The 26,263-nt window shown below is 50.4% G+C and overlaps 1 protein-coding gene across 1 annotated transcript; it reads right to left on the bottom strand.

The window, feature by feature from the left end:
• Positions 1–2,996: 2,996 nt before the first annotated feature.
• pnmt (phenylethanolamine N-methyltransferase) lies at positions 2,997–25,875 on the bottom strand. The gene is made up of 5 exons (XM_080213386.1): positions 25,773–25,875; positions 16,702–16,751; positions 15,849–16,029; positions 5,781–5,988; positions 2,997–3,502 (listed from the first exon to the last, which is right to left on the bottom strand). Exons 1-5 carry the CDS (start codon positions 25,873–25,875, stop codon positions 3,076–3,078), a joined length of 969 nt encoding a protein of 322 aa, XP_080069512.1. The 3' UTR covers positions 2,997–3,075.
• Positions 25,876–26,263: the final 388 nt, after the last annotated feature.

Below are 26,263 nucleotides of genomic sequence, written 5' to 3' on the forward strand. Positions count from 1 at the left end.
GACAGCATTCTAAGAAGTCTTCCTCAAGTCCACTGTGTCCGACTTGAGTTGACCAATTAATATGGAGGTTAAAATCCCCCATGATTATTGCTGTTCCATTTTTACACGCATCCATTGTTTGTTTATAACCCGCCCCACCTCAAAGTTATTATTTGGGGGCCAGTAGACCAAGCCCACCAGTGACTTTCTCCCCTTACTATTCCTTATCTCCACCCACATCAATTCCACATTTTGCTCCTTAGAGCCTATATCGTCTCTCACCTCCGCCCTGATGTTATCCTTAATTAACAGAGCCACACTGCCTACTTTTCCCTCCTCTCTATCCTTCCAAAATGTCTGATACCCCTGGACATTCAGTTCCCAGTCCTGGTCACCCTGCAACCACGTTTCTGTAATGGCCACTAGATCCTACCCATTTGTACTGATTCGTGCCATCAACTCATTCTCTTTGTTTCGAATGCTACGTGCATTCAGGTAAAGTGTCTTTATGCTAGCCTTTACCTGGACCCGATTTGTTAGTGCATTCTTTTAATTGCACACTCTGTTCCTGGTTACCCTTCCCCAGACCATCTCCCTGCACTGCGCTGATCATCTCCCTTCTCATGCTTGTCACCTTTCTTACTCTGCCTGAGGTTAGATTCCTGCCACCTTCTATACTCTCTGTCCTATCACATGGTCTGGAAACGTTACTAACCTCTCCTGAGCACTTGGCTCCTTTAACTAGTTGAATGTCCTCATCATTAACCTGCACTCGTACCCTCTCCTTTACCTTTGATTTTGTAATTCCCCACACCCCTGAACACCCCCCCCAACACACTATTTAGTTTAAAGCTCTATCTACAGCCCTAGTTATACGATTATACTCCCAATCTAACAGCTGATGGGGAGCCCCATCACCCAGCAAACACATTAGCGTAAAGAGCAAGAGCTTCATCTTTCCAAGGAACCCAGGGATGAGCAATAATTACTGATGTTTTTCTTCTCCATGTTACTAGAGATTTAACGCAATCATTCTGTTACCCTGTTTAAAACACTTCTCTGTTTCCCAGAGTATTACATAGCCCTGCTCTCTGGTCCCCAGTGTATTACACAGTCTGAGTTTCCCAGAGTATTACGCAGCCCTGCTCTGTGTACCCCAGAGTATTACGCAGCCCTGCTCTGTGTACCCCAGAGTATTACGCAGCCCTGCTCTGTGTACCCCAGAGTATTACGCAGCCCTGCTCTGTGTACCCCAGAGTATTACGCAGCCCTGCTCTGTGTACCCCAGAGTATTACGCAGCCCTGCTCTGTGTACCCCAGAGTATTACGCAGCCCTGCTCTGTGTACCCCAGAGTATTACGCAGCCCTGCTCTGTGTACCCCAGAGTATTACGCAGCCCTGCTCTGTGTACCCCAGAGTATTACGCAGCCCTGCTCTGTGTACCCCAGAGTATTACGCAGCCCTGCTCTGTGTACCCCAGAGTATTACGCAGCCCTGCTCTGTGTACCCCAGAGTATTGCGCAGCCCTGCTCTGTGTACCCCAGAGTATTGCGCAGCCCTGCTCTGTGTACCCCAGAGTATTGCGCAGCCCTGCTCTGTGTACCCCAGAGTATTGCGCAGCCCTGCTGTGTACCCCAGAGTATTACGCAGCCCTACTCTGTGTACCCCAGGTTTGATGCAGTCCTTATTCATGTTTCCTGATGAAAAATGAAAAGCTTCTAATTTGGAGGAAAGTTCTGTTCTTTGTTACAATCTGTCTGCCAGACACGGGAACAAATTCTCCAGATGGCTTTGTATTTTAGCTTTGTTTATTGATGATGTTTAATTTGACATCTTTCAGCTCTGACGCCTTTTGCACAAAAAATGAAAAGGCTGTAGCTTAACAATTGGATAAATAAACCTTACAAACAAACTGGACATCACAAATGCACTGAGAACGTATAGCAAATATGTTACATCTATTTAGAGTCACATTCAGGAAAGGATGTGAGAGATTTGGAAATGTTTGAGAATTGATGAATGTTTCCGGGCATGTGGGATTACAGATACGTGGAGGAGACCAGGCAAGCAAGATTCGACTGAGGCTCAAAGTAGTTTGATTGGATAAATAAAGGGCACTTGTCTCGACTGACTTGTGTCCAGGAGGTCAGGTTTGAGGCAAAAGAACCCGTGGTGGCAGTACGAGGAAAATGATTTTGCTCAGTGAGTGGTGAGGATTTGGGATGCGCTGCCAAATAGTGTGATGATGCAGATTCTGTGGCTGGGCCAAAATCCTGGAACTCCCTCCCTAACGGCACTCTGACTCCTGCACTGACCCCCACGTGGACTGCAGCTGTTCAAGAAGGTACCTCACCACCCCATTTTCAACAGCAGTTAGGAATGGGCAATAGGTACAGGTCTAGCCAGCAACAGCCACATCCCTTGGGAGAAATTAAAAAATCAATAGTAACCTTCGAAAGGGAATCAGTTAAATGCTGGAATGTGGATAAACTGCGGGAATCTGAGGAAAGAGCAGGAGAATGGGGTTAACTGGATTGTTCCTGGATGGTTGGCCTCTTTCTATGCTGTTCTATACGTATGCCTCAAACACACACATCATTATTTACATGCCAAGCACACATGTTGCATTGTGTCTGATATGCAAAGATCTATCTAATCATTAAACATAGCTCTTCACATGGATCTACTTGTTAGACATGATTACAGCATGCATCTAACAGGGACACAGCCTGGGAGTGTTGGGCCGTGTTCGTAAACTCTTGCATTGTGGACAGTTGTTCATGCTACTGTCATTTTAAACAATGATATCAAACACTGCTCAGAATTCAGCATTGTTTTCTTTGTTGCTCCTGGGAATAAGCCAAGAATTTAACAAATTAAAATTGTAGAAGTGTTTGTGAATCAGTTCACAAGCACAAGCAGAGTGACAATAACTCATGGACTGATGGATTTTACTTTCAGGCAGTGCCCTGTCACTGTGACTGTCTAATCCCAGGGTCAGCTCCCCATTTCTCTCAGCTTCATTGTGTAAGATTTTATATAATTTCGGACGGAATGTGAGTAAAACCTCTGACCGTAAAATTACAAACACTCAGATCAGAGTTTCTGTGCTTGGAGATAGAAAACTCCACGCACGTCATCAACCCCGATTTTTAGCTCTGCTGGCATGTGGTAGGTTTTGAAGACACAGATTCGATAACCAGATTTATTGACTACCTCTCTCACATAATCTTCATCCAGAGGAATGACATTGAGTTTCACTTCACCAGCCAGGTAATAAGATTCACCCAGTGCCCCAATCATCAGGAGGAAGCCCCCTGCTTTCAGGAGGGTGGTGATGTTGGCCAGAGCTTTCTCCAGCGATTTCTTATCTGGACAGACAGACTCCAGACAGAAAGTGGTGCTGATGGCATCGACAGGATCCAGCACTCTGGGGTGCAGGGGGTTTGGCTGCATGATGTCGCAGTGACAGACATCTTTAATTCTTTCCCGCAGTTTCTGCTCCTTTTCCTCCCACTGGTCACTGCAAAGAAGATCATCACCATTACTGACTGCACACTGACCTGTCCCCCACTGACCCATCCCTCATTGACCCCCACACTGACCGATACCTCACTGACCCATACCTCACTGACCCATCCCTCACTGCCTCAACACACCCCGCACTGACCCAACACACCCCGCACTGACCCAACACACCCCGCACTGACCCAACACACCCCGCACTGACCCAACACACCCCGCACTGACCCAACACACCCCGCACTGACCCAACACACCCCGCACTGACCCAACACACCCCGCACTGACCCAGCACGCCCCGCACTGACCCAACACGCCCCGCACTGACCCAACACGCCCCGCACTGACCCAACACGCCCCGCACTGACCCAACACGCCCCGCACTGACCCAACACGCCCCGCACTGACCCAACACGCCCCGCACTGACCCAACACGCCCCGCACTGACCCAACACGCCCCGCACTGACCCAACACGCCCCGCACTGACCCAACACGCCCCGCACTGACCCAACACACCCCGCACTGACCCAACACACCCCGCACTGACCCAACACGCCCCGCACTGACCCAACACACCCCGCACTGACCCAACACACCCCGCACTGACCCAACACACCCCGCACTGACCCAACACACCCCGCACTGACCCAACACACCCCGCACTGACCCAACACACCCCGCACTGACCCAGCACACCCCGCACTGACCCAACACACCCCGCACTGACCCAACACACCCCGCACTGACCCAACACACCCCGCACTGACCCAACACACCCCGCACTGACCAAACACACCCCGCACTGACCCAACACACCCCGCACTGACCCAGCACACCCCGCACTGACCCAACACACCCCGCACTGACCCAACACACCCCGCACTGACCCAACACACCCCGCACTGACCCAACACACCCCGCACTGACCCAACATACAAGCACTGACCCAGCACACCCCGCACTGACCCAACACACCCCGCACTGACCCAACATACAAGCACTGACCCAGCACACCCCGCACTGACCCAGCACACCCCGCACTGACCCAACACACCCCGCACTGACCCAACACACCCCGCACTGACCCAACACACCCCGCACTGACCCAGCACACCCCGCACTGACCCAGCACACCCCGCACTGACCCAACACACCCCGCACTGACCCAACACACCCCGCACTGACCCAACACACCCCGCACTGACCCAACACACCCCGCACTGACCAAACACACCCCGCACTGACCCAACACACCCCGCACTGACCCAGCACACCCCGCACTGACCCAACACACCCCGCACTGACCCAACACACCCCGCACTGACCCAACACACCCCGCACTGACCCAGCACACCCCGCACTGACCCAACACACCCCGCACTGACCCAACACACCCCGCACTGACCCAACACACCCCGCACTGACCCAACACACCCCGCACTGACCCAACACACCCCGCACTGACCCAGCACACCCCGCACTGACCCAGCACACCCCGCACTGACCCAGCACACCCCGCACTGACCCAACACACCCCGCACTGACCCAACACACCCCGCACTGACCCAACACACCCCGCACTGACCCAACACACCCCGCACTGACCCAGCACACCCCGCACTGACCCAACACACCCCGCACTGACCCAACACACCCCGCACTGACCCAACACACCCCGCACTGACCCAACACACCCCGCACTGACCCAACACACCCCGCACTGACCCAACACACCCCGCACTGACCCAACACACCCCGCACTGACCCAGCACACCCCGCACTGACCCAACACACCCCGCACTGACCCAGCACACCCCGCACTGACCCAGCACACCCCGCACTGACCCAACACACCCCGCACTGACCCAGCACACCCCGCACTGACCCAACACACCCCGCACTGACCCAGCACACCCCGCACTGACCCAGCACACCCCGCACTGACCCAGCACACCCCGCACTGACCCAGCACACCCCGCACTGACCCAACACACCCCGCACTGACCCAACACACCCCGCACTGACCCAGCACACCCCGCACTGACCCAGCACACCCCGCACTGACCCAGCACACCCCGCACTGACCCAACACACCCCGCACTGACCCAGCACACCCCGCACTGACCCAACACACCCTGCACTGATCCGCACTCTCTGACCAATTGTTAAATGACCAATCTCTCTGTAGCCCATTACAGACCGATTGCTGACTGATCCCTCTAGCACTGACCTATCCTGGGTACTGCCCCTGACCCTGGACAGTAACATACACATTTACCTCTTCCCCTCCAGGCTGCACACATATTTGATGTAGGGGCTCCAGTCAAATGCTCCAGTCTCTCTTCGCAGCCATTTCTGTAACTCCTCCCGATTCACCTCTAAATAATCAGACATCACAATGTTGTTGAAGAAGTCGCAGGCACTGATGACCTGGTACAGAGTGGGGCCAGACCCAATGTCCAGCAGGGTGTGGCCACGAATTTCACCTGTGGTGTAACAGAGGCACAGTTTCAGTGTGAACATGAAGTCCCGTTTCAACACTGCTTAACCCCCTCCCCACGGGTCAGCCAGGCTGAAATGAGACCAAATCTCAACTGTTTCTTCAAAGCATACCTAAATGAACCTGATTTTGGGTCCTGGTTTAATTTAGGATAATTTGTCTTCACCTGAGTGGCAGGTCTACCACATTCTGAGGCAATGCTAATTAATATTTAGCTATTTGGAGAAAAGGCATTTAGTGGAATTGAGGTACAGATCAGCCAACACCTAACTGAATGACTCCTCATTCTTCATTTCCTCATATTGAGCCTGCAAATGGACATCACCTTTACTTTGCGATAGCCTCTCCTGTCCACCCATATCACACTTCTGACACAGCCTAATCCTCACCCCCGTCCCTCCACACACACAGATAAGAGCCAGATATTGGTCAGTAGACAAGGGACAGTCTACAAACACAAACATTGGACAAAAGAATCTTCTCACAAGTCAGCATTGACTCCCAACTGGTCCAGACAAACTCCCCATTTTCTGTAAGCTGTCCATGTATTAATAGTCATGATGTGGAGATGCCGGCTCCAAGTGGAGAGGACCTCCAAGAAGATCACATACATCGACACAGTTACCATGTATTAATAGGACAGAGAACTCAGGAACAGGATCTGATTGGGGGGCAAGGGGGGTAGGGGGATCACATGCAAGGCCACAAGATGAGACGTGAAGACTCAGGGCACTAGAGAGTTAAATTAGCCAGGAAGGAGCTAAAGAGAGAGTTAAGAAGAGCTAGAAGAGGACATGAGAAGACTTTGGCAGATAGGATCAAGGAAAATCCTAAAGCTTTCTACAGGTATGTCAAGAATAAAAGATTGGTTAGGGCAAGATTAGGGCCAGTCAGAGACAGCAGTGGGAAGTTGTGCGTGGAGCCTGAAGAGATAGGAGAGGCACTGAATGAGTATTTTTCGTCAGTATTCACACAGGAAAAAGTCAATGTAGTCGAGGAGAATATTGCGATACCAGGTAGTAGACTAGACGGGATTGAGGTACATAAGGAGGAGGTGTTGGAGGTGTTGGAGGAGTATAAAAATAGATAAGTCCCCAGGGCCGGATGGGATTTACCCTAGGATTCTCTGGGAGGCTAGGGAGGAGATTGCAGAGCCTTTGGCTTTGATCTTTATGTCATCATTGGCTACAGGTATAGTGCCGGAAGACTGGAGGATAGCAAATGTTGTCCCCTTGTTCAAGAAGGGGAGTAGAGACCATCCTGGGAATTATAGACTGGTGAGCCTCACTTCTGTTGTGGGCAAAGTTTTGGAAAGAATTATAAGGGATAGGATATATAATCATCTAGAGAGAAATAAATTGATTAGGGATAGTCAACACGGTTTTGTGAAGGGTAGGTCGTGCCTCACAAACCTTATCGAGTTTTTGGAAAAGGTGACCAAAGAGGTGGATAAGGGTAAGGCAGTTGACGTGGTGTATATGGATTTTAGCAATGCGTTTGATAAGGTTCCCCATGGTAGGCTACTGCAGAAAATACAGATGCATGGGATTGAGGGTGATTTAGCAGTTTGGATCAGGAATTGGCGAGCTGATAGAAGACAGAGGGTGGTGGTGATGGGAAATATTCAACCTGGAGTTCAGTTACAAGTGGTGTACCTCAAGGATCTGTTTTGGGGCCACTGCTGTTTGTCATTTTTATAAATGACCTAGATGAGGGTGTAGAAGGATGGATTAGTAAATTTGCTGACGACACCAAAGTTGGAGGAGTTGTAGACAGTGAGGATGGATGTTACAGTTTGCAGAGGGACATAGATAAGCTGCAGAGCTGGGCCAAGAGGTGGCAAATGGAGTTTAATACGGAAAAGTGTGAGGTGATTCACTTTGGTAAGAATAACAGGAGTACAGAATATAGGGCTAATGGAAGGACTCTTAGTAGTGTTGACGAGCAGAGAGATCTCAGTGTACATGTGCATAGCTCCCTGAAAGTTGGCACCCAGGTTGATTAGGTTGTTAAGAAGGCGTACGGTGTGTTAGCTTTTATTGGTAGAGAGATTGAATTTCGGAGCCGTGAGGTCATGTTACAACTGTACAAAACTCTGGTGTGGCCGCACTTGGAGTATTGCGTACAGTTCTGGTCGCCGCATTATAAGAAAGATGTGGAGGCATTGGAAAGTGTGCAGAGGAGGTTTACCAGGATGTTGCCTGGTATGGTGGGAAGGTCTTATGAGGAAAGGCTGAGGGACTTGAGGTTATTTTCATTGGAGAGAAGAAGGTTACGAGATGATCAGAGGGTTAGATAGGAAGGACAGTGAGAGCCTTTTACCTCGGATGGTGATGGCTAACACGAGGGGAAATAGCTTTAAATTGAGGGGTGGTAATTATAGGACGGATGTCAGAGGTAGGCTCTTTACTCAGAGGGTAGTAAGGGCGTGGAATGCCCTGCCTGCAGCAGTTGTGGACTCGCCAACTTTAAGGGTGTTCAAATGGTCAGTGGATAGGCATATGGATAACATTGGAATAGTTTAGGTTACAGGGTCACTAGAATGGTTCCACTGGTCGGCGCAACATCGAGGGCCGAAGGGCCTGTACTGCGCTGGAATGTTCTATGATCTATGTTCTAAGAATGTAACTGTGCCGGTTAATGGGAATGAAAGGTTCAAGGGAAAATCTATAGCTGAACAATGGGTTTCGTTAAAAAATGAAATGACTTGAACACAGTCGGTATAATCCCTTAGAAGGGAAAAGTAGTCAAAATAAATTTTGAGCTGCCTGGATAACAGATACAAATGATGATAATGAAGAAAGTCTGTGCTCCTGACAGGCTGTGATGTGGAGATGCCGGCTTTGGACTGGCGTAAACACAGTAAAAAGTCTGACAACACCAGGTTTTAGTCCAACCAATTTATTTGTTAGGAAACTCACAAGCTTTCGGGGTTAGTCCCTTCATCAGGTGAATGGAGAGTTCTGGCCTCAGATAGAGCATATAAAGCACAGACAGTTTAGAGATTACTGATTAAAATGCGAATCCTACACCTAACCTGCTGTTCAAGACCTGAAGTGGCTGATAATGTGAGTGGAAGGAGCACTGATCACAGTTTAAAGAGATGTGTATTGTCTCCAGACAGTACAGTAAGTGAGGTTTTGCAAACCCAGGCAAGTCATGGGGGTTACAGATAGTGCGACATGAACCCAAGATCCCTGTTGAGACCATCCTCATGTGTGCAGAACTTGGCTATCAGTCTCTGCTCAGCGACTCTGCGCTGTCGTGTGTCGTGAAGGCCGCCTTGGAGAATGCTTACCCCTCCGTGACTTGCCTGGGTTTGCAAAACCTCACTTACTGTACTGTCTGGAGACAATACACATCTCTTTAACCTGTGATCAGTGCTCCTTCCACTCAGATTGTCGGCCACTTTAGGACTTGAACAGCAGGTTAGTTGTAAGGATTCACATTCTAATCAGTAATCTTTAAACTGTCTGTGCTTTATATGCTCTGTCTGAGGCCAGAACTCTCCATTCACCTGACAAAGGGACTAACCCCGAAAGCTTGTGAGTTTACTTCTGACAGGCGTCAGGTAGAAAGTACAGTTCAGAACCAAGAGGAAGATAAAAGGTTCAGAGGGAAGATGAGAAAAGCTCATTAGAGAAGTGAAGAGGGATTATAAAAAGACTGGAAGCCAAACAGTATAGTGGTTAGCACTGCTGCCTCACAGCTCCATGGACCTAGTTCAATTCCAGCTTTAGGTGACTGTATGGAATTTGCACATTCTCCCTGTGTCTGCGTGGGTTTCCTCCGGGTGCTCCGGTTTCCTCCCACACTCCAAAGATGTATAGGTAAGGTAGATTGGCCATGATAAATTGCCCCTTAGTGTCCAAAGATGTGAAGATTAGGTGGATTAGCCATGTTAAAAGCATGGGGGTTGGGCAGAGGGGACAGCCAGAGTGGGATGCTCTTTGGGAGAATCAATGCAGACTTCATGGGCTGAATGGCTTCTTGCAAATGTAACAGCCTTGTTCATAAAATGTTGTAAGGATAACCCCAGCAATTACAGGCCAGTCAAGTTAACATTAGTGGTGGCAAGCTTCTAGAAACAACTATTCAACAGCTACTCAATCGCATAGAAAAATGTGGGTTGGTTAGGAAGAGCCAGCATGGATTTCTAAAAGAGAAATTGGGTTTAACTAATTAGTTTTTACTAATAAGTTTTTATGAGGCGATAAGATAGTGTTGATGAAGATAATGCTGTTGACGTGATCCACATGGACTTTCAGAAGACATTCGATACAGTGCCACACAACAGACTTGTGAGAGAAGTTATAGTTATGGCTAAACGGATAGCAGCAAGTAGATAAAAATTGGCTGAATAATAGAAGACAGGAAGTAATAGTCACTGGATATATTTCAGGCTGGAGGAAGGTTTGTTGAGGTGTTACCCAGGGGTCAATATAGGGAGTCCTGCTCTTCCTGATGTATGTTAATGGTCTAAGTCTTGGTTTGCAGGGGACAGTTTCAAAGTTTATGGATCACACAAAACTTGGAAGTATTGTAAACTGAGGACAGTATAGAACTTGAAAAGGACATAGACCGGTTGGGCAGTGGGCAGATAGGTGGCAGATGAAGTTCAGTGTGGAGAAGTGAGAGGTGATACATTTTGATAGGAAGAACATGGAGAGACAGTGTATAAAAAAAGGGTAACATTCTAAAAGGGGTTCAGGAGCAGAGGGAGCTGGGAGTACCTGTGCATTAGGGTTAGGATAGCAGGACAGGTGGAGAGAGCATATAGTATTCAGGGCTTTATTAATACAGGCACAGAGTACAGGAACAAGGAAATGATGCTGCACTTATACAAGATACTAGTTAGACCTCAGCTGGAATGTTGTGCACAACTCTGGGAGGCACACTATAGGAAGGATGTGAATGTAATGGAGAGAGGGCAGAAGAGGTTTCCAAGAACGGTTCCAGGGCTGAGAAACCTCAGTGATGTGGAGAGATTGGGGCTGTTCTCCTTGGAGAGAAATCTGAAAGGAGATTTGATAGAGATGTTCAAAATCATGAGGGGGCTGGACAGAGTCGATCGGCAGAAACTAATCCTACTCGTACAGGGATTGAGAATGAGAGGGCACAGATTTAAAATGATTTTCAAAAGGTACAAATCTGAGGTGTGAAGAAGCTTTCCCACACAGCAGGTTACTGTGGTCTGGGATGTGCTGTCCAGAAGTGGAGGCAGCTCCAATCAAGATATTCAGGAGGGTATGAGGTGATTATTTAAACAGAAACAATGTTTAGAGGCTTGGGGAAAAGGCAGGGGAATGGCACTAATGTGTAATACCTGTCTGCAGAGCAGTTGCAGGCACAATGGGCCTCCCATGCCATAAACGTGCTGTGATTGTGAAAAGCCTGGTCAACGCTGCCACTGACCAGCCCACCGTCAACAGCACCCAGACAACACCACCATCAACACCACCAACACCACCATCAACACCACCATCAACACCAACAACAACACCACCATCAACACCAACAACAACACCACCATAAACACCACCATCAACACCACCAACACCACCATCAACACCACCAACAACACCACCATAAACACCACCATCAACACCACCAACAACACCACCATCAACACCAACAACACCACCATCAACACCAACAACACCACCATAAACACCACCATCAACACCAACAACACCACCATCAACACCATCAACACCACCATCAACACCAACAACACCACCATCAACACCACCATCAACACCAACAACACCACCATCAACACCACCAACAACACCACCATCAACACCAACAACACCACCATCAACACTACCATCAACACCAACAACACCACCATCAACACTACCATCAACACCAACAACACCACCATCAACACCACCATCAACACCACCATCAACACCACCATCAACACCAACAACACCACCATCAACACCAACAACACCACCATCAACACCACCATCAACACCACCATCAACACCAACAACACCACCATCAACACCAACAACACCACCATCAACACCAACAACACCACCATCAACACCAACAACACCACCATCAACACCACCATCAACACCATCAACACCACCATCAACACCACCATCAACACCAAGAACACCACCATCAACACCACCATCAACACCAACAACACCACCATCAACACCACCATCAACACCATCAACACCACCATCAACACCACCATCAACACCATCAACACCACCATCAACACCAACAACACCAACAACACCACCATCAACACCACCATCAACACCACCATCAACACCACCATCAACACCAACAACAACACCACCAACAACACCACCATCAACACCACCATCAACACCACCATCAACACCACCATCAACACCAACAACACCACCATCAACACCACCATCAACACCATCAACACCACCATCAACACCAACAACACCAACAACACCACCATCAACACCACCATCAACACCACCATCAACACCACCATCAACACCAACAACACCACCATCAACACCACCATCAACACCATCAACACCACCATCAACACCACCATCAACACCATCAACACCACCATCAACACCAACAACACCAACAACACCACCATCAACACCACCATCAACACCACCATCAACACCACCATCAACACCACCAACAACACCACCATCAACACCACCATCAACACCACCATCAACACCACCATCAACACCACCATCAACACCACCAACAACACCACCATCAACACCACCATCAACACCACCATCAACACCAACAACACCACCATCAACACCAACAACAACACCAACAACACCACCATCAACACCAACAACAACACCACCATCAACACCAACAACAACACCACCATCAACACCACCATCAACACCAACAACAACACCACCAACAACACCACCATCAACACCAACAACAACACCACCATCAACACCAACAACAACACCACCATCAACACCACCATCAACACCATCAACAACACCACCATCAACACCACCATCAACACCACCATCAACACCAACAACAACACCACCATCAACACCACCATCAACACCAACAACAACACCACCATCAACACCATCAACAACACCACCATCAACACCACCAACAACACCACCATCAACACCAACAACAACACCACCATCAACACCAACAACAACACCACCATCAACACCACCATCAACACCAACAACAACACCACCATCAACACCATCAACAACACCACCATCAACACCACCATCAACACCACCATCAACACCAACAACAACACCACCATCAACACCACCATCAACACCACCATCAACACCACCATCAACACCAACAACAACACCACCATCAACACCACCATCAACACCACCATCAACACCACCATCAACACCAACAACAACACCACCATCAACACCACCAACAACACCACCATCAACACCAACAACAACACCACCATCAACGCCATCAACAACACCACCATCAACACCACCACCAACACCACCAACAACACCACCATCAACACCACCAACAACACCACCATCAACACCACCATCAACACCACCATCAACACCACCAACAACACCACCATCAACACCAACAACAACACCACCATCAACGCCATCAACAACACCACCATCAACACCACCACCAACACCACCAACAACACCACCATCAACACCACCAACAACACCACCATCAACACCACCAACAACACCACCATCAACACCACCATCAACACCACCAACAACACCATCAACACCACCATCAACACCACCATCAACACCAACAACAACACCACCATCAACACCATCAACACCACCATCAACACCACCATCAACACCACCATCAACAGCACCCAGACAATAAAAACAAAACCTCTACAGCTCCGAGGCAGCTACAATGGACCTGAAACATTAACATTGTTTCTCTGCTGTCAGACACTAGCAGAACTGCTGAGATTTGCCAGCATACACACTGACCCACATCCATTTACTCTACACTGACCCACACCCCGGTCACTCTACACTGACCCACACCCCGGTCACTCTAAACTGACCCACACCCCGGTCACTCTACACCGACCCACACCCCGGTCACTCTACACTGACCCACACCCCGATCACTCTATACTGACCCACACCCCGGTCACTCTACACTGACCCACACCCCGGTCACTCTACACTGACCCACACCCCGGTCACTCTAAACTGACCCACACCCCGGTCACTCTACACCGACCCACACCCCGGTCACTCTACACTGACCCACACCCCGATCACTCTATACTGACCCACACCCCGGTCACTCTACACTGACCCACACCCCGGTCACTCTACACTGACCCACACCCCGGTCACTCTACACCGACCCACACCCCGGTCACTCTACACCGACCCACACCCCGGTCACTCTACACTGACCCACACCCCGGTCACTCTACACTGACCCACACCCCGGTCACTCTACACTGACCCACACCCCGGTCACTCTACACTGACCCACAACCCGGTCACTGTACACTGACCCACACCCCGGTCACTCTACACCAACCCACACCCCGGTCACTCTACACCGACCCACTCCCCAGTCAGTCTACACTGACCCACACCCTGGTCACTCTACACTGACCCACACCCCGGTCACTCTACACCGACCCACACCCCGGTCGCTCTAAACTGACCCACACCCCGGTCGCTCTACACCGACCCACACCCTGGTCACTCTACACCGACCCACACCCCGGTCACTCTACGCCGACCCACGCCCCGGTCACTCTACACCGACCCACACCCCGGTCACTCTACACCGACCCACACCCCGGTCACTCTACACTGACCCACACCCCGGTCACTCTACGCTGACCCACACCCCGGTCACTCTACACTGACCCACACCCCGGTCACTCTACACCGACCCACACCCCGGTCACTCTACACCGACCCACACCCCGGTCACTCTACACTGACCCACAACCCGGTCACTGTACACTGACCCACACCCCGGTCACTCTACACCGACCCACACCCCGGTCACTCTACACTGACCCACACCCCGGTCACTCTACACCGACCCACACCCCGGTCACTCTACACTGACCCACACCCCGGTCACTCTACACCGACCCACACCCCGGTCACTCTACACCGACCCACTCCCCAGTCAGTCTACACTGACCCACACCCTGGTCACTCTACACTGACCCACACCCCGGTCACTCTACACCGACCCACACCCCGGTCGCTCTAAACTGACCCACACCCCGGTCGCTCTACACCGACCCACACCCTGGTCACTCTACACCGACCCACACCCCGGTCACTCTACGCCGACCCACGCCCCGGTCACTCTACACCGACCCACACCCCGGTCACTCTACACCGACCCACACCCCGGTCACTCTACACCGACCCACACCCCGGTCACTCTACACTGACCCACACCCCGGTCACTCTACACTGACCCACACCCCGGTCACTCTACACTGACCCACACCCCGGTCACTCTACACCGACCCACACCCCGGTCACTCTACACTGACCCACAACCCGGTCACTGTACACTGACCCACACCCCGGTCACTCTACACCGACCCACACCCCGGTCACTCTACACTGACCCACACCCCGGTCACTCTACACCGACCCACAGCCCGGTCACTCTACACTGACCCACACCCCGGTCACTCTACACTGACCCACACCCCGGTCATTCTACACTGACCCACACCCCGGTCACTCTACACTGACCCACACCCCGGTCACTCTACACCGACCCACAGCCCGGTCACTCTACACTGACCCACACCCCGGTCACTCTACACTGACCCACACCCCGGTCACTGACCTGTTGAGAATGAGGATGCAAAGCAGCGGAGTTTCCAGGGAACGACACAGTCTTCTCTCTCAAAGTTGGCTCGAGGAGGCAGATAGTTGTTCTGAAGGTAAGCCTGAGGGTTGAAGAGCTGGTATCTCTCGGTCACTTCACCCGATCGCAGCATCTTCCCTCCAGACTGACACAACACTCTCTGTATCAATGATACAAAGCAGAACCTTACTGTCAGAGCGGACTGACTGACACAGACTGACCGACACGGCTCAGGACAGACTGACCGAGACCGTTCAGGACAGACTGATCGACACAGACTGACCGACACGGCTCAGGACAGACTGACCGAGACTGTTCAGGACAGACTGAGCAACACAGACTGACCAACACGGCTCAGGACAAACTGGCCAACACAGACTGACCGACACGGCTCAGGACAGACTGAGCAACACAGACTGACCGACATGGCTTAGGACAGACTGACCGAGACTGTTCAGGACAGACTGACCGACACAGACTGACCGACACAGACTGACCGACACGGCTCAGGACAGACTGAGCAACACAGACTGACCGACACGGCTTAGGACAGACTGACCGAGACTGTTCAGGACAGACTGATCGACACAGACTGACCGATACAGACTGACCGACACAGACTGACCAACACGGTTCAGGACAGACTGACCAACACAGACTGACCGAGACAGCTCAGGACAGACTGACAGACAGACTGACCAAGGCAGTTCAGTAAAAAGTCTGACAACATCAGGTTTGACAACACCAAACCTGGTGTTGTCAGACTTTTTACTGTGTTTACGCCAGTCCAACGCCGGCATACCCACATCAAGGCAGTTCAGGACAGACTGACCGACACAGTCCGAGTCCCAGCAAAGTGACCAATTGGCAGAGTTGAGAATGCTGGTATTTATACAGTGAGCTCGGATCGTGGGATTGGGCCAGATTTCTCAGTGATTTCATTAGTGGGTTAAGGAGTTTAGTAAACAGAGTTATCAGTGATAAAAAATCTATAAAAACCTTCAGGCTGGTTACAAATAAAAGTAATTTTATTTTCGGAGCAGCAGAGTTGAAGCAGTGGCAAAGCAATGGTTATCTGACAAGGCAGCAGGTGAGATATTACAAGAATGGATTAAAGCAATCCCAACAGCCAGGCAGGAACTGGCCTGTATCACTGGGAAACTTTCAGCAGCCAGAACCTGCACCAGACTGTGAAATGACACAAGCATTGTCACAAAGGGGAAGGGTTAAATTTCACATCCTGTGTCCCACACACTGATTCCCACATTCTGCACTTCCCACACATTATCTTTACTGTCACTTCTATTCTATATTTATTGAATGTTTATATACGAGCAATAATGATAAATAAATTGATTCTATTAGTTCTATTTACTTCATTCTGCTCCCATTCCACTTCATTCCCACGGCTGGTTTGGATCCTGGGTCTATTAAAGCTCCCCCTCTTACTTTAGCTCCACTTGTTAATGTACAGTTCCCAACAGTTCAAGTGGGAAGTTATTTCTCTCGATGTGAGAATGATGATCATTATCGTTAACACCAATCTGAGAGTTACTGTTTAAAGGCTTTATTTTATTTACAAACTTATGAATTAGGAGCAGGAGTAGGTCTTTTCACACTTTCAGCCTTTTGCATCATTCAATAAAATCTGTACTGAGTTTAACCTCTGCCTCCCACTCCCCTCTTGCTTATTAAGAATCTATCTGACTTTGCCTCGAAAATGCTCAGAGACTCCGTTTCCATTGCCAGAGACTCACAGGATTTTCCACATGACCCACAATGTGTTTCCCATTGGCTGGTGGTGAGATTTTCTATCCCGCCATTTCCAACAGGATTTTGCTTTGACTGCATCCCCTGCGGAAACCCCGGCGTGGGTGCACTGTCAGCGGGACTGGAAGATCCAGCTGGTGTGAATGGCTGGAAAATTCTAGCCTATATGTTTCAATCAAGTCACCTCTTTCTCTTCTAAACTCCAGCAGATACAAACCTAACCTCTCCAACCTTTCCTCAAACCACTCATTCCAGAGGTTTTAGTCTGGTAAACAACCTCTGAGAAAGTTTGAATATATTTGCATCCATTGCTTAGGTATCAATGAGAATTAAAATCATGGACACTGTAAATGGCCCTGGGAAGTTTGTGAGTATTGGCATCCAGGGTCTCCGTGGCCATTCCCAAGGGTGTAACAAGGCTGCTGGTGGAGCCCTCTGGTTTTCCAGACAGGTATTGCGTAGTTTCACCACATTTTTGATATCACTGTCTCTGCCAGGTCACCAGACAGCTCCTTGAAGGAATTTTCACTGTAGAAAATTCTGGGTGGCCATTGTACAATTCTTGAAGTATCAGTCATTGGCCTGGACACAGGACAACCACCCTGGCTTCCCACACGATGATGCCACCTTCTATACTCAGCTCCTGACATGAGGTTTCAAATCCTCCATTGGACACTCTTGTCGTTCACCATTTAGGATGACAGGATGTAGTTTTGCCTGTATTGGGCCCTTTTGGGTCCATGCCTGGATCTACATAGCAGAGATTGGCAGAGTGTGCATGATGTTCAGAGTCATGATGACTTTGGGGGAGAAGGTAGGCTGGTGGGTAGAGGTAGGTGGTTCAAGTCACCTGCGTTAGTGAGATGTCTGCCTACAAATTCAAAGGCTCCTAACAGCAATGCCCGGTGTTGGATCCGAGCTGATGTGATGGGGAGAATCATCTTGTCTTTACAGGGTGAACTCCATTCTTATCAACTCTGTACATTACCTCAGGGACCTGGAGCAGACATTTCTGCCTTTCTAATCAGAGCCAGCATCTGAAAAATGCTGTCAGCGTCCTCCAAACTCTCCAAATGTTCCTTTGCTCCTGCAATTAAAATGTTATCCAGTTAGACTGCCACTCCAGGCACCCCATGAAGGATGTTCTCCATCACAAAAAATAGGGAGAGTGAGAATACTGATCCACTCTCTGTGAGTGTTTATGATTCCAGCTGGAGGTTCGCAGGTCCCTTGGAAAATATGTAACCTCCAGCCAGCTTTTCATGGCATCAGGGATCTGTCTCAGCGAGGGATCTGTCTCAGCGAGGGATCTGTCTCAGCGAGGGATCTGTCTCAGCGAGGGATCTGTCTCAGCGAGGGATCTGTCTCAGCGAGGGATCTGTCTCAGCGAGGGATCTGTCTCAGCGAGGGATCTGTCTCAGCGAGGGATCTGTCTCAGCGAGGGATCTGTCTCAGCGAGGGATCTGTCTCAGTGAGAGATCTGTCTCAGCGAGGGATCTGTCTCAGCGAGGGATCTGTCTCAGCAGGGGATCTGTCTCAGTAAGGGATCTGTCTCAGCGAGGGATCTGTCTCAGTGAGGGATCTGTCTCAGCGAGGGATCTGTCTCAGTGAGGGATCTGTCTCAGCGGGGGATCTGTCTCAGCGAGGGATCTGTCTCAGCGAGGGATCTGTCTCAGCGGAGGATCTGTCTCAGCGAGGGATCTGTCTCAGCGGGGGATCTGTCTCAGCGGGGGATCTGTCTCAGCGCGGGATCTGTCTCAGCGCGGGATCTGTCTCAGCGGGGGATCTGTCTCAGCGAGGGATCTGTCCCAGCGAGGGATCTGTCTCAGCGGAGGATCTGTCTCAGTGGGGGATCTGTCTCAGCGAGGGATCTGTCTCAGCGGGGGATCTGTCTCAGCGAGGGATCTGTCTCAGCGGGGGATCTGTCTCAGCGAGGGATCTGTCTCAGCGGGGGATCTGTCTCAGCGAGGGATCTGTCTCAGCGAGGGATCTGTCTCAGCGGGGGATCTGTCTCAGTGAGGGATCTGTCTCAGCATGGGATCTGTCTCAGCGAGGGATCTGTCTCAGCGAGGGATCTGTCTCAGCGGGGGATCTGTCTCAGCGAGGGATCTGTCTCAGCGAGGGATCTGTCTCAGCGAGGGATCTGTCTCAGCGGGGGATCTGTCTCAGCGGAGGATCTGTCTCAGCGGGGGATCTGTCTCAGCGAGGGATCTGTCTGTGAGGGATCTGTCTCAGTAAGGGATCTGTCTCAGCGGGGGATCTGTCTCAGCGAGGGATCTGTCTCAGCGAGGGATCTGTCTCAGCGGGGGATCTGTCTCAGCGGGGGATCTGTCTCAGCGAGGGATCTGTCTCAGCGGGGGATCTGTCTCAGCGAGGGATCTGTCTCAGCGGGGGATCTGTCTCAGCAAGAGATCTGTCTCAGCATGGGATCTGTCTCAGCGGGGGATCTGTCTCAGCGAGGGATCTGTCTCAGTGAGGGATCTGTCTCAGCGAGGGATCTGTCTCAGTGGGGGATCTGTCTCAGCGGAGGATCTGTCTCAGTGGAGGATCTGTTTCAGCAGGGGATCTGTCTCAGCGAGGGATCTGTCTCAGCAAGGGATCTGTCTCAGCGGGGATCTGTCTCAGCAAGGGATCTGTCTCAGCATGGGATCTGTCTCAGCGGGGGATCTGTCTCAGCGAGGGATCTGTCTCAGTGAGGGATCTGTCTCAGTGAGGGATCTGTCTCAGCGGAGGATCTGTCTCAGTGGAGGATCTGTTTCAGCAGGGGATCTGTCTCAGCGAGGGATCTGTCTCAGCAAGGGATCTGTCTCAGCGGGGATCTGTCTCAGCATGGGATCTGTCTCAGCGGGGGATCTGTCTCAGCGAGGGATCTGTCTCAGTGGGGGATCTGTCTCAGTGAAGGATCTGTCTCAGTGGGGGATCTGTCTCAGCGAGGGATCTGTCTCAGCGGGGGATCTGTCTCAGCGAGGGATCTGTCTCAGCGAGGGATCTGTCTCAGCGGGGATCTGTCTCAGCGAGGGATCTGTCTCAGCGGAGGATCTGTCTCAGCACTGGATCTGTCTCAGCATGGGATCTGTCTCAGTGGGGGATCTGTCTCAGCGGGGGATCAGGTTCAGGGGGGATCTGGCTCGGGGGGGGATCTGGTGACCATCAATTTATAATCCCCACAGAGATGGACCGAATTGTCAGGTTTTAAAACTGAGATCACACGACCCATTCAGTGAAGTTGTACGGGGTACACTGGGTATACTGGGTATACTGGGTGTATTGGGTATACTGGGTGTACTGGGTGTTATTGGGTATACTGGGTGTACCTGGGTATACTGGGTATACTGGGTGTACCTGGGTATACTGGGTGTACTGGGTGGGCTGGGTATACTGGGTGTTATTGGGTATACTGGGTATACTGGGTGTACTGTTGTATACTGGGTGGACTGGGTATACTGGGTGTTACTGGGTATACTGGGTGTTACTGGGTATACTGGGTGTACTGGGTATACTGGGTGTTACTGGGTATACTGGGTGTTACTGGGTATACTGGGTGTTACTGGGTATACTGGGTGTACTGTTGTATACTGGGTGGACTGGGTATACTGGGTGTTACTGGGTATACTGGGTGTTACTGGGTATACTGGGTGTACTGGGTATACTGGGTGTTACTGGGTATACTGGGTGTTACTGGGTATACTGGGTGTTATTGGGTATACTGGGTATACTGGGTGTACTGTTGTATACTGGGTGGACTGGGTATACTGGGTGTTACTGGGTATACTGGGTATACTGGGTGTTACTGGGTATACTGGGTGTACTGGGTATACTGGGTGTTACTGGGTATACTGGGTGTTACTGGGTATACTGGGTGTTACTGGGTATACTGGGTGTACTGGGTATACTGGGTGTTACTGGGTATACTGGGTGTTACTGGGTATACTGGGTATACTGGGTGTTACTGGGTATACTGGGTGTACTGGGTATACTGGGTGTTACTGGGTATACTGGGTGTTATTGGGTATACTGGGTATACTGGGTGTACTGTTGTATACTGGGTGGACTGGGTATACTGGGTGTTACTGGGTATACTGGGTATACTGGGTGTTACTGGGTATACTGGGTGTACTGGGTATACTGGGTGTTACTGGGTATACTGGGTGTTACTGGGTATACTGGGTGTACTGGGTGTTACTGGGTATACTGGGTGTTACTGGGTATACTGGGTGTTACTGGGGGTACTGTTTGTTACTGGGTATACTGGGTATACTGGGTGTTACTGGGGGTACTGTTTGTTACTGGGTATACTGGGTATACTGGGTGTTACTGGGGGTACTGGGTGTTACTGGGGGTACTGGGTGTTACTGGGGGTACTGTTTGTTACTGGGTGAACTGGGTATTACTGGGTGTACTGGGTATGCCGGGTGTACTGGGTATACTGGGTGTACTGGGTATGCCGGGTGTACTGGGTGTACTGGGTATACTGGTTGTACTGGGTATACTGGTTGTACTGGGTATGCCGGGTGTACTGGGTATACTGGGTATACTGGGTGTACTGGGTATGCCGGGTGTACAAGGCCAGCTTCCTGCAGACTTTCCAATCCAGCCTCCTCTTTGACACGTGAAGCATTGAGGAGCAGGTGTGCTTTGAAGTGATTTGGTTGGGTATCTGAGACACGTAAATCTCAGCCCTTGTCAATGACTTTGTGTAGATTGCCAGAATCCATTTTAAAGATGTTGCCAATCCAGATGGATTTCCTGGAGCCAGTCCCTTCCCAAAAGGCTGAGTCTTTTTCCTTGCAGCAAGGTGATGGTGGGAGAGGACTGTCTGATACCCCTGTCTATCTGGTTTTACAGTGATCCCAATCACTGTGAAAGGACTCCCTGGTGTATGTGACCAATCGAACCTTGGTGTCCCACAGGCTGGAAGGAAAGATCCCCAAGCGAATTTGCCTAAGAGTTTGCTCTGCAATAATAAATGTAGTGACTCCTGTGTCCGTGTCTCGGATGTAGCCACATGCCTGGAGTTTAATACGGATTGGAGCCACTTTGGGTGCGGTGATGCAATTTAGCTGCATTAGTTCCTCATTTTTGGGCTGGTTTATTTATAAAGCTGTCCTGGTTTTGCCCTTTGCCCTTTGGCCTGGGTAGTACATGTTTTGCCTGTTTGAGTTGCCCTGCCTGAGGCAGACCCGATTACTACAAGTGCAGCACAGACGTGTTTTCTCCTCACTGTATTGTGGAAAGATTTCCTGTTTAGTTCCAGGATCTCACAGCCTCTGCTCTTCCTTGGCAGCAAACAAGAGACGCGAGTGTTATCCACCGCGGAGTTTGTTCTCCGGTGTAGGGGGTTGCTCCAGGCCGAGCTGGGGACCCCATCCACCCGGCGCCTGGTCCAGCTCTGGATTCCTGGGCCCCTTCTCCAGCATTTTTGCCAGAAGGAGCCAATTCTGAGGCTTTCTCAAATCCAGATTTAGTTCAGTTAATAACTACCTTTCAGTTGGTGTATTATTGATTTCACATAAGAAATAGGAGCAGGAGTAGGCCATCTAGCCCCTCGAGCTTGCCCCGCCATTCAATAAGATCATGGCTGATCTGTCGTGGCTCAGTTCCACTTTCCCGCTTTCTCCCCATAACCCTTAATCCCCTGTCAAAAACCTATCTACCCGTGACTTAAATATATTTAGAGAGGCAGCCTCCACCACATCAACAGGCAGAGAATTCCAGAGATTCACCACCCTTTGAGTGAAGAAGTTCCTCCTCAACTCCGATCTAAACTGCCCCCCCTTTATCTTGAAGCTGTGCCCTCTAGTCCTGCTGTCCTTTCTGAGCAGGAAGAATCTCTCTACCTCTACCCTATCCATCCCCTTCATTATCTTATACGTCTCTACAAGATCCCCCCTCATCCTTCTAAACTCCAACGAGTACAGACCCAGTCTATTTAGTCTCTCTTCATAGTCCAACCCCTTCATCTCCGGTATCAGCCTAGTGAACCTCCTCTGCGCTCCCTCCAAGGCCAAAATATCCTTCCGCAAGTGCAGCGACCAAAACTGCACACAGTACTCCAGCTGCGGCCTCACCAGTGCCCTGTACAGTTGCAGCAAGACCTCCCTGCTTTTATATTCTATCCCCCTCGCTATAAAGGCCAGCATCCCATTCGCCTTCTTGATCACCTGCTGCACCTGCAGACTGGGTTTTTGCGACTCATGCACAAGGACCCCCAGGTCCCTCTGCACCGTAGCATGCTGCAGCTTTTCACCCTTTAAATAGTAATCCCTCCTACTATTATTTCTGCCAAAGTGGATAACCTCACACTTGCTAACATTGTACTCCATCTGCCAGGTCCTCGCCCACTCACTCAGCCTATCCAGATCCCTCTGCAGACTTTCCACACCCTCCACACAATTTGCTTTTCCACTCATCTTCGTGTCATCAGCAAATTTCATCACCCTACACTCAGCCCCCTCCTCCAGATCATCTATATAAATGGTAAATAGCTGAGGCCCCAGCACTGATCCCTGCGGCACTCCACTAGTCACCAACGGCCAATCCGAATAGCACCCATTGATACCAACTCAGCCAATACTCTATCCACGCTAACACCTTACCCCCAACTCCGTGCACCCTAACCTTCTGAAGCAACCTTTTATGAGGCACCTTATCAAACACCTTTGGAAATCGAGAAACACCACATCCACCGGTTCCCCTCTGTCTACCGCACTAGTCACATCCTCATAGAAATCCAATAAATTTGTCAAACACGACTTCCCCTTAACGAATCCATGCTGCGTCTGCTCTATCAAACCATTCCTTTTCAGGTGCCTCGCTATTTCTTCTTTGATGGTGAATTCAAGCATTTTTCCAACTACAGACGTTAAACTATAATTCCCTGCCTTTTGCCTGCTACCTTTTTTAAACAGCAGCGTAACATTAGCCGTTTTCCAGTCTTCCGGCACTTCCCCGGAATCCAGCGAATTTTGGTAAATAATCACTAAGGCATCTACTATCACCTCTGCCATTTCCTTCAGAACCCTGGGATGCATTCCATCCGGTCCTGGGGACTTGTCCACCTTCAGTCCCGTTAGTCTATCAAGCACTACCTCTCTAGTGACAGTAATTGCATTCAGGCCCTCAACTCCTACCATCCTTCTATCTTTAATAGCCGGCAAACTATTCGCGTCCTCCTCTGTGAAGACCGAGGCAAAAAAACTTATTTAAGGCCTCCACCATTTCCTCATCTCCCACCACTAAATCCCCCCTCTCATCCTCCAAGGGTCCAACATTCACTCTAGCCAGCCTCCTCCTCTTTATGTATTTGTAAAAACTCTTACTGTCCTTTTTTATATTTAGTGCTAGTTTAGCTTCATAGTCTATCCTTCTTTTCTTTATCAACTTCTTAGTCATTCTTTGTTGATTTTTAAACCTCTCCCAATCCTCTTCTCGCCCATTACTTTTAGCCACTCTAAACGCATCAGCTTTTAATGTAATACTCTCCTTTATTTCCTTCGATAACCATGGCTGGTTATCCCTTCTCCTACATTCCTTCTTTACCATCGGAATATATTTCTGCTGAACACCGGAAAAGATCCCCTTAAAGATCCTCCACTGTCCCTTAGCTGCCCTACCAACCAATCTGTGCCCCCAATCTACATTCGCCAATTCCTCTCTCATCCTATCGTACTCCCCTCTGTTCAAACAGAGGACACAGGTTCGGGACCCTACTTTCTCATCCTCCATCTGCATCAAAAACTCAACCATACAATGATCACTCGTCCCAAGAGGATCCCTCACAACAAGATCCCTAATTCTTCCTGCCTCGTTACACAACACCAGATCTAAGATAGCTCGCTCCCTCGTAGGTTCCGTCACACACTGTTCAAGGAAACTATCCCGACAGCATTCCAAGAGCTCTTCCTCAAGCCCACCACGTCCGACTTGGGTCAACCAATCAATATGCAGATTAAAATCCCAACATTAATAATATTCCCAACATTCCAGTTTCGAAGCATTGACCACCCAATAAACTCCACTCAGCAAGTACACCATCCACATGCCCGACTTCTGAAACACAGGAAGCAGCAGCAGGTGGGCAGAGGGAATGCCTCAAGGGCACCTTTGGGAAACGTACACAATCCGCACTAATACCTGGGAATCCTGGGCCCAGCACTGCCTGAAGCAGAGGAAAAGGATCTGGGAAGGAGCTGAACCCCTTGAGTTTCATCATCGAGAGCAAACTGAATCCAAGCATCGATAACGATTGCAGCGCCTGGTAACCCGGGCACCCCCATCCACCCAGCGCCTGGTAACCCGGGCACCCCCATCCACCCAGCGCCTGGTAACCCGGGCACCCCCATCCACCCAGCGCCTGGTAACCCGGGGACCCCCATCCACCCAGCACCTGGTAACCCGGGGACCCCCATCCACCCAGCGCCTGGTAACCCAGGGACCCCCATCCACCCAGGGCCTGGTAACCCAGGGACCCCCATCCACCCAGGGCTTGGTAACCCAGGGACCCCCATCCACCCAGGGCCTGGTAACCCGGGCACCCCCATCCACCCAGGGCCTGGTAACCCGGGGGACCCCCATCCACCCAGCACCTGGTAACCGGGAGACCCCCATCCACCCAGCGCCTGGTA

Source organism: Carcharhinus amblyrhynchos, chromosome 27 (assembly GCF_965287045.1).
Source record: "Carcharhinus amblyrhynchos chromosome 27, sCarAmb.v2.hapA, whole genome shotgun sequence".
In the NCBI taxonomy this organism is placed as follows: Eukaryota; Metazoa; Chordata; class Chondrichthyes; order Carcharhiniformes; family Carcharhinidae; genus Carcharhinus; species Carcharhinus amblyrhynchos.

What these genes read in the sequence shown, in the direction of transcription:
- pnmt (XM_080213386.1), bottom strand. Translation starts at nt 25,875, where the DNA reads ATGCTTGGATTCAGTTTGCTCTCGATGATGAAACTCAAGGGGTTCAGC. An exon ending in GCTGGGCCCAGGATTCCCAG is followed by an intron (nt 16,752 to 25,772) that starts GTATTAGTGCGG and finishes TATAAATACCAG; the next exon opens with CATTCTCAACTCTGCCAATT. An exon ending in TGCAGCCTGGAGGGGAAGAG is followed by an intron (nt 3,503 to 5,780) that starts GTAAATGTGTAT and finishes TCTTCTTTGCAG; the next exon opens with TGACCAGTGGGAGGAAAAGG.